General features: G+C 41.0%; 1 protein-coding gene across 1 annotated transcript in view; it reads right to left on the reverse strand.

Annotated features, from left to right (window-relative positions):
* CYP20A1 (cytochrome P450 family 20 subfamily A member 1) overlaps nucleotides 1-2,663 on the reverse strand; it is a 58,239-nt gene extending 55,576 nt beyond the window's left edge. The window contains exon 1 of the mRNA XM_080799334.1: nucleotides 2,517-2,663. Coding sequence (XP_080655460.1) covers nucleotides 2,517-2,588 — 72 coding nt within the window. The 5' untranslated portion in view covers nucleotides 2,589-2,663. The remainder of the gene's footprint in view (nucleotides 1-2,516) is intronic.
* Nucleotides 2,664-18,341: the final 15,678 nt, after the last annotated feature.

Raw genomic sequence — 18,341 nt, forward strand, 5'->3', positions numbered from 1 at the left:
AGGCAGAGAAGGGGGGGGGGGGGTGGGAAGCAGGCTCCCGCGAGGCAGAGAGCCCGATGCGGGACTCGATCCCAGGACCCTGGGATCATGACCTGAGCCGAAGGCAGAGGCTTAACCCACTGAGCCACCCAGGCGCCCTCTAAGTCTATTCTTAACATAGCAGTCTAAATGATTCTTTTCAAATTTAACTAGTAAAACTAAATTTCAATTCCCTTACATTTAAAATGTCACTCTTCTGTTGAAACCCTCCAGTGCTTATCTCAGAATAAAAGCCAAGTCCATAAACTAGCCTGCAACAAAAATCTGCCCTTCCTCCCCATCATTCTAACAGACTAGTCTCTCCCTCACTCCACTCCAGCCACACTAGTATTACTCTTGTTTTCCTGTAAAATACTAGTTTGGTTCCCCCTGAAGATGTGCATTTGCTATTCTCTTTGTCTGGAATGCTTTCCCAGATAGCCGAAAGCCCTGTTCCCTCATCCCCTTCAGGTCTCCGCTCAAAGCTCTCCTTATCTCTTGACCATCCTACTTTTTCTTTTAAGTCCACTATAATTAACATACAGTGTAATATTAGTTTCAGGTGTACCATACAGTGACTCAACACTTCTATGTAACACTTGGTGCTCATCACCACAACTGTAATCCTTAATCCCCATCACCTATTTGACTCCTCCCCGCCCACCTCCCTTTCTGGTATTCATCAGTTCTCCATAGTTAAAAGTCTCTTTCTTGGTTTGTCTTTTTTTCCCCCTTTGTTCATTTGTTTCCTAAAGGCCACCTATGAGAGAAACCATATGGTATTTGTCTTTTTCTGACTTACTTCACTTAGTATTATACTCTCTAGCTCCAGCCATGTCATTGCAAATGGCAAGAGATCGTTCTTTTTTATGGCTGAATAATATTCCATTGTGTGTATACACACAGTTTTATCTATTCATCTATCGATGGACACCTGTGATGCGTCCATAAATTGGCTATTATAAATAATGCTGTTACAGAATAGAGATGCATGTATCCTCTTAACTAGTGTTTTTGCTTTTGGGGGGTAAATATCCAGTAGTGCAATAACTAAATCACAGCATAGTTTTACACAAGAAAGAAGTGTTGGCAAGGATGTGGAGAAAAAGGCACCCTCTGGCACTACTGGTGGGAATGAAAGCTAGTGCGGCCACTCTGGAAAACACTACGAAGCTTCCTTAAAAAAAACTGACCAGCGTACTTGAAACTGACCAACGTTTCCAGATGCCTTCTGGAAACAACCCACTTTATTTTGCTCCATAATACTTAACACTAAAGCACTATCTGTGTGGGGAAGGTATGTGCTATGGTGAGTGCTGTGAAGTGTGTAAACCTGGGATTCACAGACCTGTACCCCTAGGGCTAATAATACATTATATGCTAATCAAAAAAAAATACTATGTGTTTCTTGTTTATTTTATCTATTTCCTCTCACCAGAATACACATTCAGTGAGTCAAGAATTTCCTGCCTGGCTGTTCACTGCTGTAGCCCCAGCACACGGAACCCTACGTGGCACACGTATTTGGCTGAAACAAACAGTGTTGTTTTCTATTAACTAATCAAAGGACAGTCTCATTCATAGATTATCAAAAACTCAAGATCTGGAGCCACGAAAGGCTTAGTTTCTCAGGAAGGAAGAAAAAAAAAAAAAAAAGACCATTTGCCAGCTCTGGAAGGAACATTGAAGGTGTTCGGTCATTATCAGTGATGCGTGCTCGGCAACTTTACGACTTTTTCCACAAAAACACCCCCTTGTTTTGTAGACAGGTTAAGAGATGACGGCTCCCCTACTAGCTCCTTCCGTTCTCAGAATCACTCTCTGAGGCGGACAAAGGCAAGCAGAGAAAGAGGCTGGGACGAGACTCGGAGCTGAAGCGCGGCCGCTACGTCAGACTCACGCACTAACCCACGGTAATGCTCACTGCCCGCGGCCCTGCAAAGAGCAAGCCCGGTCCGGACCTTAAGGATTTCGGGTTTCAGTCGTAACAGAGGAAAGATGGATGGCAAGGCAGCCGCTGCAAAAAAAATGCTGGGAGAATCCTCGGGGAAGGGCCGAGGAGTGGAGCATCCTCAAGTTTCCTCCCAGACGCACTGGAAAATGTGATTTGGGTTTGGCAGAGTTACTGCCGAAAAGCCACCCAAAAGTACTTCTCGCGCTGACGGTAACCGAGGCGGGGGGGAGGCAGGACCCGGGGAACGGCCCTGAGAACCCGAGGGGCCACGCGCTCTGGACCTCTCGGCGCCTGAGGGGTGGTGGGGCAGCCCACGCCGCCCGCCTCCGCCTCTCCGCGCTGCCCGCGCGCCCGCGCAGCGTCCCTCGCTCGGGAGCTGGCCCCGCGCGGAGCCGGAGCCGGAGCCGGAGCCGGAGCGGGAGAGGGGGCGGGAGCGGGAACCCTCCTCTCGGGCCCGCCCCCTGCGGCCCGCCGTGTGCAGAGCGACGTGGACGCGGGAAGCTGGGGCGGCGGCCAGAGCCCCCGAGGCCCCGACGGCGGTTACCGGGTAGAGGTAGAGCACCGCTGCCACCAACGCCAGCAGGAAGGTAACGGCGAAGATCGCGAAGTCCAACATGGTTCTTCCGCCTGGGAGCCACGTCTCGGATCCCGTGCTCGGGCAGCAGCGCCTCGGCCTGGCCCGCTCCGCCGAATGGGCGTGTGGGCGGAGGCGCCCGGCGAGACCTGCGAGCCAATGGGTCGCCGGGGGCGGGGCCGGGGCCGGGCGGGGCCGACGGGGAGAGCAATGGAGCGCCGAGGGCGGGCGGCCGGGCTGGGGCTGCACCCCGGGGCGGAGGAGACGGCGGACGCGGCTTCGGGCCACGCCCAGGACTTGGGGTCGGAACCGCCCGGGAAAGCGGAGTCCGGGCTCCTAACGCACGTTTGCAGTTACCCTCGCTCTGCCCCGACCAACACTTGTCCCCGTGATTTAAATCAAAACCCGTAAACCAGAGATTCTCACGCTGTGGCCCCTGGAGCACCAGCACCCACAGCAGCCCCGGGGAATTTGCTAGAAACGCTGATTTCTCTACCCTATCCCAGACCTACAGGATCGGACTCCGGGAGCGAGGGGGTGTGTGTTTTCTGGAACAAAGCTGTTGGCGTCGGTGAGAACCACCGACCCAAGCGAACCCGGACTGGGAAGTGTCAGAGTCAAGCACTGGTAGATGCTCCTTGTTTCGCAAAGGAATTTCTGTGAAGTGCTGAGTGTGACTCCCAGACGCTTCTCGGGAGTGGAGCCGCGAACTGCTCAGTGACGGGTTCCTCACGCTAGAGTTGCAGTAAATTGCAATTTCTAAGGTTCCATCTCCTTCATGTAAAACAGTGGAAATACTACGGCACAGAGTGGCCTGCAGGAATAAATCGGATGTTTTATGAGAGGTACTTAGCACAGCCCCTGGCAAAATGCTCGTTAGTATTTAGCATAAAAATACCCTAAGATCCCCCCACCTTTTTAAAGATTTTATTTATTTATTTATTTATTTATTTGACATAGACTGACAGAGATCACAAGTAGGTGGAGAGGCAGGCGGGGTGGGGGGGGGGAGCAGGATCCCCGCTGAGCAGAGAGCCCGATGGGGGGCTAAATCCCAGGACCCTGAGGTCATGACCTGAGCGGAAGACAGAGGCTTAACCCACTGAGCCACCCAGGCGCCCCTGTGATCCCTCTTTTATCTCACAAGTTTTAATTATGGATAATGAAGGCAAGGCCCATTACTTACTGGTGCTCCATTTTGTGAACGCGTCCTAAAAGTATAGATTTTATAGTTTTAACGGCATAAAGCCTGTCTCTCTCTCTCTCTCTCTCTCTCACACACACACACACACACACGCTGCGATTCGCTAAGAAATCATTCGAGATTGCATTTTAGAACGTCTATGATAAATGATTTACTGCTTAAGCATGAAACCTATCTCATTGAATATGCCAACTCTTTCGGGGTCTATAGCAAATGTAACAAAATGTTGCTATATTGTTATGCCCCAATAAGGGGTCCGTGATTAAAGGAGCGAGACTGATACAAAGCGAAGGTCAAGTCGCGCCAAGCATCAAGAATCTAACCCAACGTTGGGGGCCGCACTTCTTGCAAGAGAGGGCGACCCTTCTCTGTTTCACAGTCTAGCTTTTAAGGGCAAAGGCCATGCGGTTGGGCCTGGCCATGCACAGGTGACCAATTGAATTACAATTTACCCTAGTAGACATTGGAATCAGCCTATTACACCTTGATTAGGATTGGCGCCAAAAGGGTTCCCAAAAGACAGGGGCCCATACTCCTTGGTAGTTAGGGAGACAGTATGCAACCCCCTACTGATCGGATGTCTCCACCTGGCCTGACCCACCTTTGAATCTGGGCTTTGTTACCTGGAGCTGGTTTCCGGGACTTGTTTTGTTTCCCCCACCCCCACTTGTTTTTAAGTGAATCCCCTGGGGGAAGGGGAGCAGGGACAGTTTAAGGGTTAAACAACAAGGTTTTTGTTTAACCTCAATGAAAGCCTCTTGCTAAAACATAAAAATACAAAATAGGTCCTTACAATATATTTCTTTTGGCAGAAATTGTACTTTTAATTCGAGTTCTCTGTGTATCGATGTGTTTCGAAGGTTCATTTTTAAATATCTTCTTTGGAATTTTAAAAACATTTCCCGTGTCAATCATACTCCAAATAGGTTTTCAAAACTACTGTAAACATCAGATTTTCAAATGTGTAATATAGTTAAGTAACAGTAACCCTAGCCACTAATATTCAAGGATATCTGGACTCCCCTTGAGGCTCTAAATTAACCTATGTATGTTACAGAACCTCTGAACTTTGAGGGTCTGTAAAAAGAGACAAAAATTACAGAGGTTGAGCGGGACACACAAAACTATGCAGCTACCTCCTCTTGTGTTCAGACTTTTGCCCAGATACTATCTAAAAATATTTTGTAAAACTATGTGTATGTTTTCACACATTTTTGTGTTGACATCTAAAATTTTTATCTTGACTTTAAAGGATTAAATTTCCAGCATATTATATTCACATTTTGAAATTATTATATCTCTCTTTTTAAATGTATAAAAAGGAATTTAAATACTATAGTGACGTGAGGACTATCATCAAACATTTCTTAAATACACAGTTTCTTTGTGAAGAGCTGGAAATTTTCCATGGTTCCTTTTTCTTTCTTCCCACCCCATGGTTCCTTTTTCTGAACTTATTTCCATTATACTTATTCTGCAGAGTTTTATCCTAAAGTATGTTTATTCTTTAAAGTCATTTTTTAATCACCTATCATAGTTCTTAACATGTACACATTTTGCATTTTAAAATACATTTCCATTCTGTGACTCTAAAACTCCTGTTTTAAAACTCTTATGAAATATTTTTTGAAGATTTTAACTTTTAGGGGTGCCTGGGTGGCTCAGTGGGTTAAAGCCTCTGCCTTCGGCTCGGGTCATGATCCCAGGGTCCTGGGATGGAGCCCCACATCTAGCCCCACATGGGCTCTCTGCTCAGCGGGGAGCCTGCTTCCTCCTCTCTCTGCCTGCCTCTCTGTCTACTTGTGATCTCTGTCAAATAAATAAAAAACTTTAAAAAAAAAGATTTTAACTTTTAAATAAAATATTTCAAAATTTAAAGTATTTAAATTTTTAAAACTCTCTTTTTTCTTTTTAAGGTTTCATTTATTTATTTGACAGAGAGAGAACAAAAGCCAGGAGGGAAAGTGAGAAGCAGACTCCCTGCTGAGCCAACCTCCCATTGGCCGGGCCTAAGGCCGACTCTTAACTGACTGAGCCAACCAGGTGCCCCTTAAACTCTTAACTATTTCTTCAGGATCAAGTTGTCATTACAATTTTGTTACATAATTGGTACACACACACACACACACACACACGCACACAAAACCCCCACAAAAAAAAAAAATTTGATAAAGCAGTAAACATAAGCAAAATTCTATTGGAAATGCATCTCTCCAGACGGACAGGCACTTTTTCAATTAGTTCATGTATTTATGAGTGAATACTGTTTGTTGCTAGTATTAGCCATGATTCAATATCAATTCTATTCCTGTTTTTTATTTTAATACATATAAACCCTAAAAAACCTTTTTCACAAAAATAATAAGATGGGACACTGTTATAGCAACATTATTTAATTTTTGGCAGTGCTTTTAAGAGACAGACCAAAAATCATATGAAAATATGATTAACTAGGCATATATATATATGTATATGCATATATATATGATTATGTTTATTTTATATTTTTGGTCTGTTACCTCACCTTCACATCTCAATTAGGTCCTCTTTGCATTTTACTGAAAAGAATGAATTAGAAACATCTTTTTGCCGATTGTTCTCCATTCTCCATCCTCCCCACATACCCTCAGATCATTCTCTGCATTCTTTGCCCTGTATTGTGACTATTGGAGCGAATTCCTACAGACTACACCCCCTGGGCTCCCTTGTAAACTTGCCTCCAGTTGGGTTCCACCAACAGGGAACATCAATATGCTGAGCCTGAGAAGAAAGCAGGTTTAGAAGCTTCCTTTTTGCTCCTCATCCAGCTCCCAGCCATGTTATCCCGCAGGCGCCATATCCCTGTCTGCCCACAGCTGAGGTAGTCTCCTCCTCTGGTCCTCCAGCCCTCTCTGAACCACAGTACTATTATTTTCCCTCCTTGACCTCTCAGATCTAGGGTTGATGATGGTTTCCCTTGCTGCTAGTCTCTGCATAGTTCAGCATCCCTTGTTGGTGTCATAACCTTGCTCACACCCCTGTGTATTGTTCCTTCATTAAAATCTTTTGAACTGGGGCACCTGGGTGGCTCAGTGGGTTAAAGCCTCTGCCTTCGGCTCGGGTCATGATCCCAGGGTCCTGGGATCGAGCCCCACATCGGGCTCTCTGCTTGGCGGGGAGCCTGCTTACCCCCCCCCCCCCCGGCCTGCCTCTCTGTCTACTTGTGATCTGTCAGTCAAATAAATAAAATCTTTAAAAAAAAAAAATCTTTTGAACCATCTAAGTTAAATACTGTTTTTGAAACAGGAATGGCCCCGTGAAACAAGATGGAATTCTGGGCCAGGTTAAACACATATTTGACACCCTCATGAATGACAGACACCTGCCCTTGATAGTCTGTGGAATGCAATGGCAACAAGATTGTTCAGATTGTCTCTGATGGTGGCATGGGATGGAATGCAGGTAGGGGACAAAACTATGGGTGGTCACATACCTCTTGATGACAACAGTAGGGATTATGAAAGACTGTGAAGTGGATGGCTATTTCCAACTACGTTATAGATCTTATCGAAAGGGGAAAAATAAGTTCTCAAAATAAGGTAGAAATGAAGAGGATTTCCTATCTTGTGCAGCTGCAGGACTGATACAGTCGAATATCAGTCCTAGAATCTAATTGTGCAGGTTGTAGGGTTTCAGTGCCTAGTTAAAAGCACAACCTTGCCAGGTCTCTTATTCTAAAGTTAGAGCACTGTTGGAAAAAGACTAGGACTCTGCGATCAGGACATTTGGTCAGTGCAAGACACAGCCCAAACCCCAAGTTCCTCTGAACCTCGCTGTCTGTCCCCTTATTAAGGAAGCTACCTTTTTGCACATAAAAATCTTTCAGAAATTTCTCTTGGGTCGGTTATATCACAAGGGACTGCCTGTCATCCTGAAGAAAAACTCCCATTTCCCCTCATTATCTCCAGGCCCATAAAGAAAGTTAAACTCCTCATGACCCAGGAAGAGAAATGCCTGTTCAGTACCTAGAGGAAATAACCTAACGTTCAAGAAAAAGAGGCTGCTGATGGGGCACCTCCAGCAGGATGGAGGAATTTATTACCGACCTTTCTACAATTGCCAGCACATTGTGATCATAAAAAGCAGAAGACATTTAGTTGGTTTATTATTGCTTTAAAATTCTCTACACACAGCGCTTGCTTCGGCAGCACATATATTAAAATCAGAATGATACAGAGAAAATTAACGTGGCCCTTGGGCAAGGATGACACTCAAATTTGTGAAGTGTTCCATATTTTAAAAAATAATAAAATAAATTTCTTTACACACAGTGCACCCCCTTTTGTCTGAACCTGGGGCAGAACACTGGCTTTTACAGCAAACAAACAGTAAGATCTTATTGCGTCAGAGAGAAACTAGGAAGCATGTACCGGGGCGAATTCTAGTCATATCTGTTTAAAAAGGATAAAACAGTGGCGTCTGATTGGCTCAGTCAGAAGAGCATGCAACTCTTGATCTCGGGGTTGTGAGTTCGAGCCCCATGTTGGGTGTAGGATTACTGAGGTAAAAAGTTAAAAAAAAAAAAAAAATATATATATATATATATATATATATATATATATATATATATATATATATAAAGAAAATAGTAAGGGCCAAGTGTATTTATATGGTTTCATTCATTCGGGATTTGAGATTTTAGTGTTAGCTTGAGTACCCCCCGATACTGGATCTGAATGTGTGCTTTTTTGGTTTACTGAAGCCTGGATTCAACACTGGCTGAGACATTCTAGTTGAGATGCTGGATATATCCCGGCATACTGTTTTATGGGGTCAACAAACTAAGGATTGTGGGGCCCCATCTATTTTTGTAGATGGAGTTTTATGGGAAGACATTTATGCTCATTTATTTATGTATTGTCTGTGGCTGCTTTCATGCTACAATGGCAAAATTAAGTCGTTGCAACAGAGACCTTATGGCTCTCAAAGCCTGAAATATTTATTATCTGGTCCTTTACAGGAAAAGACCTGTGGGCTCCTGCTATAGAGGAAAGAAGTCCACAGGTTTAGGGAGATGGGGATATTGGTATGGATTTTGTTGATGTGTCAAAATACAACTCACAAAGGAAGTTAAAAAACTGTTACATAAATGATATTCTATCTTTCTGCCCTAAAAATATACCTTCATAATGACAGAATTAAAACATGTGTAAAGCTATGGTTTTTATGACTGAAGGTCAATAAACTAACAAAACTAGCTTTACTTAACTATTGCACATGTCCGGGTGTTCTGTAATGGTCTAGTGTGTTTGGGCAAAAAATAAAATAGACACATAATTCATTTATTCCATAAAGTTAATTTTCTTCTCTTCATCTCAGCAATATCCCTATTTTTGTAATCAAGATCTTCATATCTTTTGTGTTCTGTTGGCACTTATGCCAAATTAGCCTGCTTTGGGTCATAGTATTTCTTGGATGGATTTTTTTAAAATAATCTTTTCAGGTTTATTGAGGCATAATTCATTTAAAGGATAGTTTTTAAATCAATTTATTTATGTATTAATTAATAGGATTTTATTTATTTGTTTGACAGAGAGAGAGAGCCGGAGATCATAAGTGGGGGACTGGGGCTGGATCCCAGGCCCCTGGGATCACGACCTGAGCCGAAGGCAGATGCGCAACCAACTGAGCCAGCCAGGTGCCAATTTTTTTAAATTGAAGAAATTTTGCTCTGTTGAGACAGTAGCAACTGAAATTATCAATAAAATTTTATTTTATTCTTTAAAATATTTTATTTATTCATTTGAGAGAGAGAAAGAGAGACAAAGAGAGCACAAGCAAGGGGAGAGGCAGGGGGAAGGGGAGAAGCTGACTCCCCACTGAACTGGGAACCCAACATAGGTCTCGATCCCAGGACCTGGAGATCATGACTTGAGCTGAAGGCAGACACTTAGCCAACTGAGCCACCCAGGCACCCCTATCAACACAATTTTCTTTTTTACTTTTTACTTATTTTTTAAATTTCTTTTTAGTGTTCCAGAATTCACTGTTTATGCACCACACACAGTGCTCCATGCAATACATGCCCTCCACGATACCACCACCAGGCTCACCCAACCTCCCACCCCCCTCCCCTCCAAAACCCTCAGTTAGTTCTTCAGGGTCCACAGTCTCTCATGTCAACACAATTTTAAAAGCAATATTTATATTCAGAAATGAACCATAAGTTTTACCTATTTTATTTGACTGTAATAGAATTATTACAAATGATAACATTTTTATTGCAGGAAATATTATAAAATAATTTAAATTCATCATAACAGTTGCATCACTTACATTGTGATCTTTCACCATTTCTCAAAGCAGTAACTATATCTGTGCAGTAATATAAAGTAATATAAAGAATTTTGCTCCTATTATGTCTAGATCTGCATTAAAATGTAAGAGTAGTTTAATATAGAAAATTGATCCTAAGCTGCCTGTTGTGACCATTGTGGCCACCCCAATAATTCTTGAGTGCTTCTAGTTCATTAATTGGAACCCAAAGAGAAGAAGAGAATGATTGCTGAGCTCTGCTGGGAAATGATATTTCATTTTGCAAGAATCTATTGTGTTTATGCTACTGAGAACAAAGACTTGACAAATTAATTTATCTATTTTATCTACTTGCTCAAATGCTCTTTCCACTGATATATTCTTCTCCAACTTTAGCAGGAGCGCAGTCTACAAACCTTTATAGCACTTAGATGTAGTCACATTTTATTTCAAAGATAAAAGGAGATGTGAATTATTTCCCCGAAGCCTGAGCAGTTGAGAATAATGTTGAAAGTTCAGTTTCACTGTACAAATACAAATACTGACGACTAAATCCTGATAGGACACCAAATCCTGATTTACTCATGTGTTATTTAATATTAAGTTTTTTTTTTTTTTAAGATTTTATTTATTTATTTGACAAACAGAGATCACAAGTAGGCAGAGAGGCAGGCAGGAGAGAGAGGAGGAAGCGGGCTCCCCGCTGAGCAGAGAGACCGATGCAGGGCTCGATCCCAGGACCCTGAGATCATGACCTGAGCTGAAGGCAGAGGCTTTAACCCACTGAGCTGCTATAAACATCAGGGTACAGAAACCTCTTTAAATTTGTATTTTTGTATTCTTCAGTAAATATCTAGTAGTGTGATTTCTGGATTATAGGTAGTTCTATTTTTAACTTTTTGAGGAATCTCCATCCTGTTTTCCAGAATGGTTGTACTAGTTTGCATTCCCACACTTGGTAGTTAGTCTTGAAGAATGAATTCTTCTGAACTCCCTGAGCCTCTGGTAATCATATACTTCTCAGGCTGTAATTTCTTTGTCCATTTGCAGTCACAATGAAGCCAAGTCACAAAGGAGTACAAGTTATGCTCAAGTAGATTGCCTGGATTCTACACATATTTCCCCTGTCCCCATTATGGAATACCAGCTTTACTTTTTCCTAATGATCTGAATCAATTACTCCTCATAGGATGGCGACTCCTTGCCTGCTAGTCCTTGCACAAAAGGAAACCAAAGTTAAAAAAAAAAAAAAAGGAAACCAAAACGTCCAGGAAACAGCTATATCTTAAAACTCAGTGGGACTCTTGATACGTTTTCTAATAGAAGTGTGCCCCTTTGGGAGACTAGGACCCCAAAGAATCTAGATTTGTGTGGCTGGGAAGCACAAAGTCTCCCCATGGATCATTAAGAGTAAAAGTCAGAGAGGTGCCAGGGTGGCTCAGTTGTTAAGCATCTGTCTTTGGCTCAGGTCATGATCTCGGGGTCCTGGGATCCAGCCCTGTATCGGGCTCCCTGCTCAGTGGAGAACCTGCTTCTCCCTCCCCCTCTCCCCCTGCTTGCGTCCCCACTCTTGCTGTCTCTCTCTGTCAAATAAATAAATAAAATCTTAAAAAAAAAAGAGTAAAAGTCAGAGGGCTTACTTCCGCTCCCACTCCTTGATTCGCAGACCCATGTTTTATTCTATTTGGAGCCATAACACCATGTAAAAATCCTTGACTCAATGAGAATAGTAAATCCTGAAGGACAGCTCCTCATCTTTGTACAGTATTCCATCTAAGCCGATGCTTCAGCAAATTGTTCCGATACTTCATCAAAATGGCAGCTTTGTGGGTGATGCATGTGGTAGGACCAGTGGATCCCATAGTCATGGGCTGTCTCCAGCACCAAAATCAAGTGGGCTCTTTGGTCCACGGTGATGTTATGTGGGATCCCTTGCCAGTGAATCAAATACTCCACGATCCTTAAAACAATGGTGCTGGCTGAGGTCCTGTAGACACATAAGGTAAAAATACATAAAATACATGTCTGTTCCTATGAGAATGGATCTCTAGCTCTTCCAGAATCAAAAGGATCTAAAATAACTAACTTGCCAGCAAGTGGCCCATTGAGCTCTTTGAGGAATGGTACTGAATGCTAAGCATTGATCTTTGTTGCTGGTAAGTTGGAGGTTCAGTGGTGGCAATAGCTAGACCAGCCCCGGTAAATGGAGAGTTCATGCTGCTGAGCCCATGTATAGCCTCCATTTCTGTCATTGTGGCTATTTCTTCCATGTACCACTTTGCCAACTCTGGGGTGGCCAATGCAGGGGCTACCTGCCGTTAACTGGAATGGTTGTTTTATCCACTTGATCATTTAATGCCTCTTTCATGGTGGGTGTGCTCTTAGTGTTAATATGTGACTCAAAGATTTTAACACTTCTTTCCCACTCCCACGTGTCCATCTACATATCTCTTAATGCAGACTCTTCTGTCCTCAATCTTAAAATTGTTCCCCATTCATGCCTCTGACCAGCTGGCCAGGCCTTTCATCACTGCCCATGATTCCATCTATATTCTAACCTAGGGCCTCTACTCTTTCCACACTAAGTGAATGACAAGGTGCAGCACTGAAGATCTGAGACTGAGATGGTTTTCCCCTTGCCGTTGTCTTTCAGGACCATCCGTAAGTAAGGCTTCAATTCACCTGCTACCCATTTTTGGCTTTACCCACATACTGAGTCATTTCATCTATAAATCAGGCTTCAGCTTTTTATTTCTCCGCCATCTGGTCATACATTTTATTTATAATACATTTTATTTATAAAATAAATATTATATATATTATATTTATATATATATTTATATATAAATATATTATATATAATATATAATAAATACATTTTATTTATAAAATAAAACGTCTCAGCTGAGGAAGGGGCACTGGTACTAGAGTAGTGAATACTTTGGGGATCAAGTCTACTTGCTCATGCAACTTGCCTCTGCCCTGTGGTACTTAAGACTTGATGGTCCGACGAGACCTAAATCGATGATCAGTGGTACTGGCAAACTAAGTCTTTACAAGAAAGGCGTTAACTGTCATTTTGTCCTGGAGATATCTTTTCAATGATGTTTGTACAGCAACAACATTAGAAGGTAAAGATGGTCTTCCTTTAGAAGAGAAGGCAGGTTTGCTTACTTATCAGTAGAAGTCTCCTTCCAGGGCAAAGGTCAGACAGGTTTTCTTGCAGCTCGTTATAAAAGATTCAGCTTCCCTAAACTCAGAGTCTTCAGTTGTGACGCAAGATTGTGAAATGTATTCTTATGATTTCATTTACTTTATAGTTGTTGGTTTGACATTTAGGTCTATCATTCACTTCAAGTTAATTTGTAAGGTAAAGGTAAGAGATTATTTTATTCCATATGGATAACCAGTTCCAGCACCATTTGTTGAAAAGACTTTTCTTTTCCCCACTGAATTATTTTGATACATTTGCAGATAACTAATTCATCATATTATGTATGGATGGGTCTAAAGGGCTTCTATGTTATTCCATTCATCTACTTGTCTTTTTTTAAAAAAAAGATTTAGGGGCACCTGGGTGGCTCAGTGGGTTAAAGCCTCTGCCTTCGGCTCAGGTCATGATCCCAGGGTCCTGGAATTGAGCCCCGCATCAGGCTCTCTGCTCAGCGGGGAGCCTGCTTCCTCCTCTCTCTGCCTGCCTCTCTGCCTATGTATGATTTCTGTCTGTCAAATAAATAAAATAAAAAAAAAAGATTTATTTTAGAGAGAGAGCAAGTTGGGGGGGAGGGATAGAGAGAGAGGGAGAGAGAGAATCTTCAAGCAGACTCCCCACTGAGAGTGGAGCCTGACACAGAGCTCAATCTCAAGACCTTGAGATCATGACCTGAGCCAAAACCAAGAGTTGGATGCTCAACCGACTGAGCCAACCAGGCATCCCAAAAAGCTCTATCTTTTAAAATATTCAAAATTAAATTCTAACCTTTCGATATTGATAGAACTCAGATTTTCCTTTAGCAAACACCTTTTCATGCTGGTTAACTTGCTGGCTTACTAGTTAAAAACAAAATGTTTCATAAATGATACACATTCCCATTTCAAATCTCCATGTTCTTTTACTGTGTAAGATTTGTGGACACTAATTACAAAGTGAAACTAATTATATCATTTTGTAAGGAAATAATTTGGCTCAAGTAGCAAAAGAGAAAAGAATGCAAACTGGTATTTATTATTGGCTTTTTGTGTTCATTACTGTGTCAGGCTGAATAATGGCACCCAAATACGTCCTCATCCTAATCTCTGGAATTTGTGAATGTTATTTTACAGGGTAAAATAAAGTCACCTTTGTAGATTAGGTGATTATGCTAATAATCTTGAGATGGGGAAGACCAATTTGGATGATCCATGTGGGCTCAACATGATCACCACAGGCCTACTAGGAGGAATGCAGGAAGAGTCAGAAGCAGAGAGGTTGGCAATGGGATGATGGAAGCAGAGGCTAAGGTGATAAGCTTTCAAGATGGAGAAAGTGGCCACAGACCATGGAACACAGATGACCATGAGAAACTGGAAAAGGAAAAAGATTTCCCCCACTGAGCCTCTAGAAAACAGCCCTGCTGACACTCTGACCTTAGCTCAGTGAAACTAATTTTGAATTTGTGATCTCCAGAACTGTAAGAGGGAATTTATGTCATTTTAAACCACTAAATTTGTGCTAAATTATTACAGCAGCAATAAGAATGTAGTATAATCATCTTTTAAACGAAATGACATAAAAGGAGAAGAGCCAAGTTATCTAATGTTATGATCAATAATATCCATCAGTTAAATATTATTTTATAGTAAAGGTAATTAGATTCACGGTGTCAGCTATCCACTTCAAAGCAAACTTACTTTGCCTCTCTTATTAAGATTACTCCTTGCCGAAAGACAACTATCATATGATCTCTTTGATATGAGGAAGTGGAGATGCAAGGCGGGGGGGGGGGTTAGGGGGAGGTAGGAAAAGAAAAAATGAAAAGATGGGATTGGGAGGGAGACAAACCATAAAAGACTCAATCTCAAGAAACAGACTGAGGGTTGCGGGGGGGAGGGGGGACGGGAGAGGGTGGTGGGGAAAAGGACATTGGGGAGGGTATGGGCTATGAGTGCTGTGAAATGTGTAAACCTGACGATTCACAGACCTGTACCCCTGGGGATAAAAATACATTATATGTTTATTAAAATAAAAAAATTAAAAAAAAAATTACTCCTTGCCAAGATAGAGATTTTTCTTTTGTGAAAGATAATGTAAACAATGAGCTCCTTGAATAAGATTTGTCTCTATATTTTCCATAGCATATGTATCATATATTCTCTTAATAATTTATTAATAACCTTTTAGTACATTTTTATTAAGAATCCCATACTTGTTACCTAATATTTAAACATATGTAGCAGTAATCTGGATTCTTATAACTAATATGTCAATTGGCCTTTCATTAAAGTGAAATTAAAATTGTTTTACAATGGTATATTTCCTTTTTAAAAAATTTTTTTGGTTTATGATCTTATGAATCACAACTTACCTAACAGCCATCCTGATACATCTCATCGTTCTTCAGATGACTGCCTGTGTCTTCTCTGATTAATGATATGCTGGGCTTACAATTTACATTCACAGGGCAATCAATGATCTCACATTTCCTTGTTCTGATTTTTATTTTTTTAGTAATCTCTACACTAAAGTGGGGCTCGAACTCATGATCCTGACTGAGATCATGCCGCATGCTCTTCCAACAGAGCCAGCCAGGCGCACCCAATAGTACATTTTTAACCTCTGATCCTTTAATATAATTTCATTTGATCCCTAAACCATCATTAACGTTCTATTTCATACACGAAGTAACTGAAACCAGATCTTTAGTTCCAGGTACATGCCCTTTCCATTATATCACAGTCTGTTAGACATAAGATAGTATCTCAGAATCTTGACCAATATTGTTGATCATAGATCAAAATTTCCTGTTTCAATATACTTAAAAAATAGTAGTAACCCTAGTACACTAGTACATTAGGATCTATTGATGGTATGTAAGACAACTGTGAGAAATTAATTAAAGAATGGAGTTTTTTTTTTTTTTAATTTCATCCATTTATTTGACAGAGAGACAGAGCACAAGTAGGGGAGCAGCAGGCAGAGGTAGAGGGAGAACCAGGCTCCCTACTGAGCAGGGGTCCCAATGTGAGGCTTGATTCCAGGACCCTGGGATCATGACCTGAGCCAAAGGCAGATGCTTAACAGACTGGGCTACCCAAGCATCCGAAGAATGAAGGTTGTCTTAAGGAAAAAAACACTAGAAATTAATATACTGCTTGCTATGGTGTTATGGACTATCTCACAAAAGCAAGGCAGTCTTAATTAAACCTTTTACTGATCTGGCTTTGACTGTCCTGTGACTGTGAGATCTTACCAGATGAAATTAATGCAGGAAATTTCCAATTCTAGCACCGTCTTCAATAAAAGTGTAGTATCATGTATTGATGGCATCAGGCTAGAAAAAGGTTAATGTTCATTTCTCTGTGTTGTTACTCTGGATCTAGACAAAAATACTTAGAAAGACCTTGACACAGAGCTTGGATTCTGTTTTATTACGGATTAGGATTTATTAACAAACACAGGAGGATTAGGTTAACATTTAGACTGTCAAAAGTTGATGAATAATAGGTTTTAATTATGTGAAAGGAAAGAAAGTTAAGAAAAAAAAGCCCAGCTTAATGTATTATTCAATGAACTACAAATGGACATCTCTGGCTTATGATCATTTCCTGAGGGGGGAAATGTAACAAGTTTCTGAGGTGGCTTTAAAACCAAAGGCATAATATATGTTGTTATCTATAACAAAAACTGGTCAATTAACCTAACATTTATCTTGTACACACAGGAGTGCAGAAGAAATTCTCATATGAAAGCAGTGATCAATTTGCTGCTTAACAAAAACTGTATTTAATCTCTTGCTCACTCAAATAATTTAGCCAAGGCTAAGTTCTAATCAGCCTATGATGTGAGAATTACAAATCAACTGAAGAAAGTAACATCATTTTTTTATTTGATTTGAACCCATTTTCATATACAAAGCTAATGTATTATGTACAAAATAGATGTATATTCTTAAAAACTGTTAGAATACAAATTTCCAAAGGACTAAAAAAAGTGCAAAATTCTCAATTATCTTCAATCATGCTATACAGAAACAAATCAAATATTAGCTCATATACACACACTGAAAAATTTTCAAACACAATGTAACAAAACAAAACATACATCTTATATATTTAACCTTAAAAAGATGAGGAAGGAAAGAATGTATTGCACCAAATTAACAGTAACTTCATTATAATGAGAAGACTAATCAAAATTATTTACACATCTTTATTAAAAATTTTCTCAACTTTAAGACCTTTTTTTGGCATACAAATATTCACTGAGTCACAGTTTGCACAGTCAATAATTAGATATAAATAAGGCTTAATATTCTCTTTATCATGGTCAATTCCAGTAGAATAAATGAGAAGGACCGTTTAATGATAACTACACAACTTTTTGAATTCCTTAAATATTTAAGTAGCAGCACAATTTGCAAGTATTTTTCTTTAAAACAAGTAATTCTGAATTTTCAGCTATCCTCCTCTGACTATGTGCATTCACATGCATTCAAGTCACTGTCACCCTCTATGATAACACTGAAACGTTCCTATTTAATCTGGGTCCCAGAAAAACCAACATAAGAGACAAATCATATGTGGTTGATATTTTTCCGTCTTAATGGATTCATTTTTATAGCAGTGCATCTGACAGACAATGTCTAGCTAAATCTGATTATTTTTTGCTAAATTTTTTGCTCCAAATATATAAAAGCTAACAACTGGGGGAAGGAGCAACCACACTCTTTAGGAGTTTCTGAAGAAAACAGACCAGCCATACAGTTTTCTAACAATTCTTCTTATGTAAAGTAAAGCTGATTATAAGACAAACAGTATCCACAAGTATTTTTGATGGTAGTATTTTTTTTTTTTTTTTTAATGACAGGGGAAAGCGCGAACGCAGTCCCCCGCTACCACAAATTATGCAGTCGAGTTTCCCACATTTGGGGAAATCGCAGGAGTCAGCACATCCGGAGTGCAATGGATAAGCCTCGCCCTGGGAAAACCACCTTCGTGATCATGGTATCTCCCCTGCCAGGTAAGTATGATGATGGTAGTATTTTTGAATCACAGAGAGTAATAACATCTTAGAAGAGGGGGAAAAAAGACTAATATGT

Source organism: Martes martes (assembly GCF_963455335.1).
Source record: "Martes martes genome assembly, chromosome: 3".
In the NCBI taxonomy this organism is placed as follows: Eukaryota; Metazoa; Chordata; class Mammalia; order Carnivora; family Mustelidae; genus Martes; species Martes martes.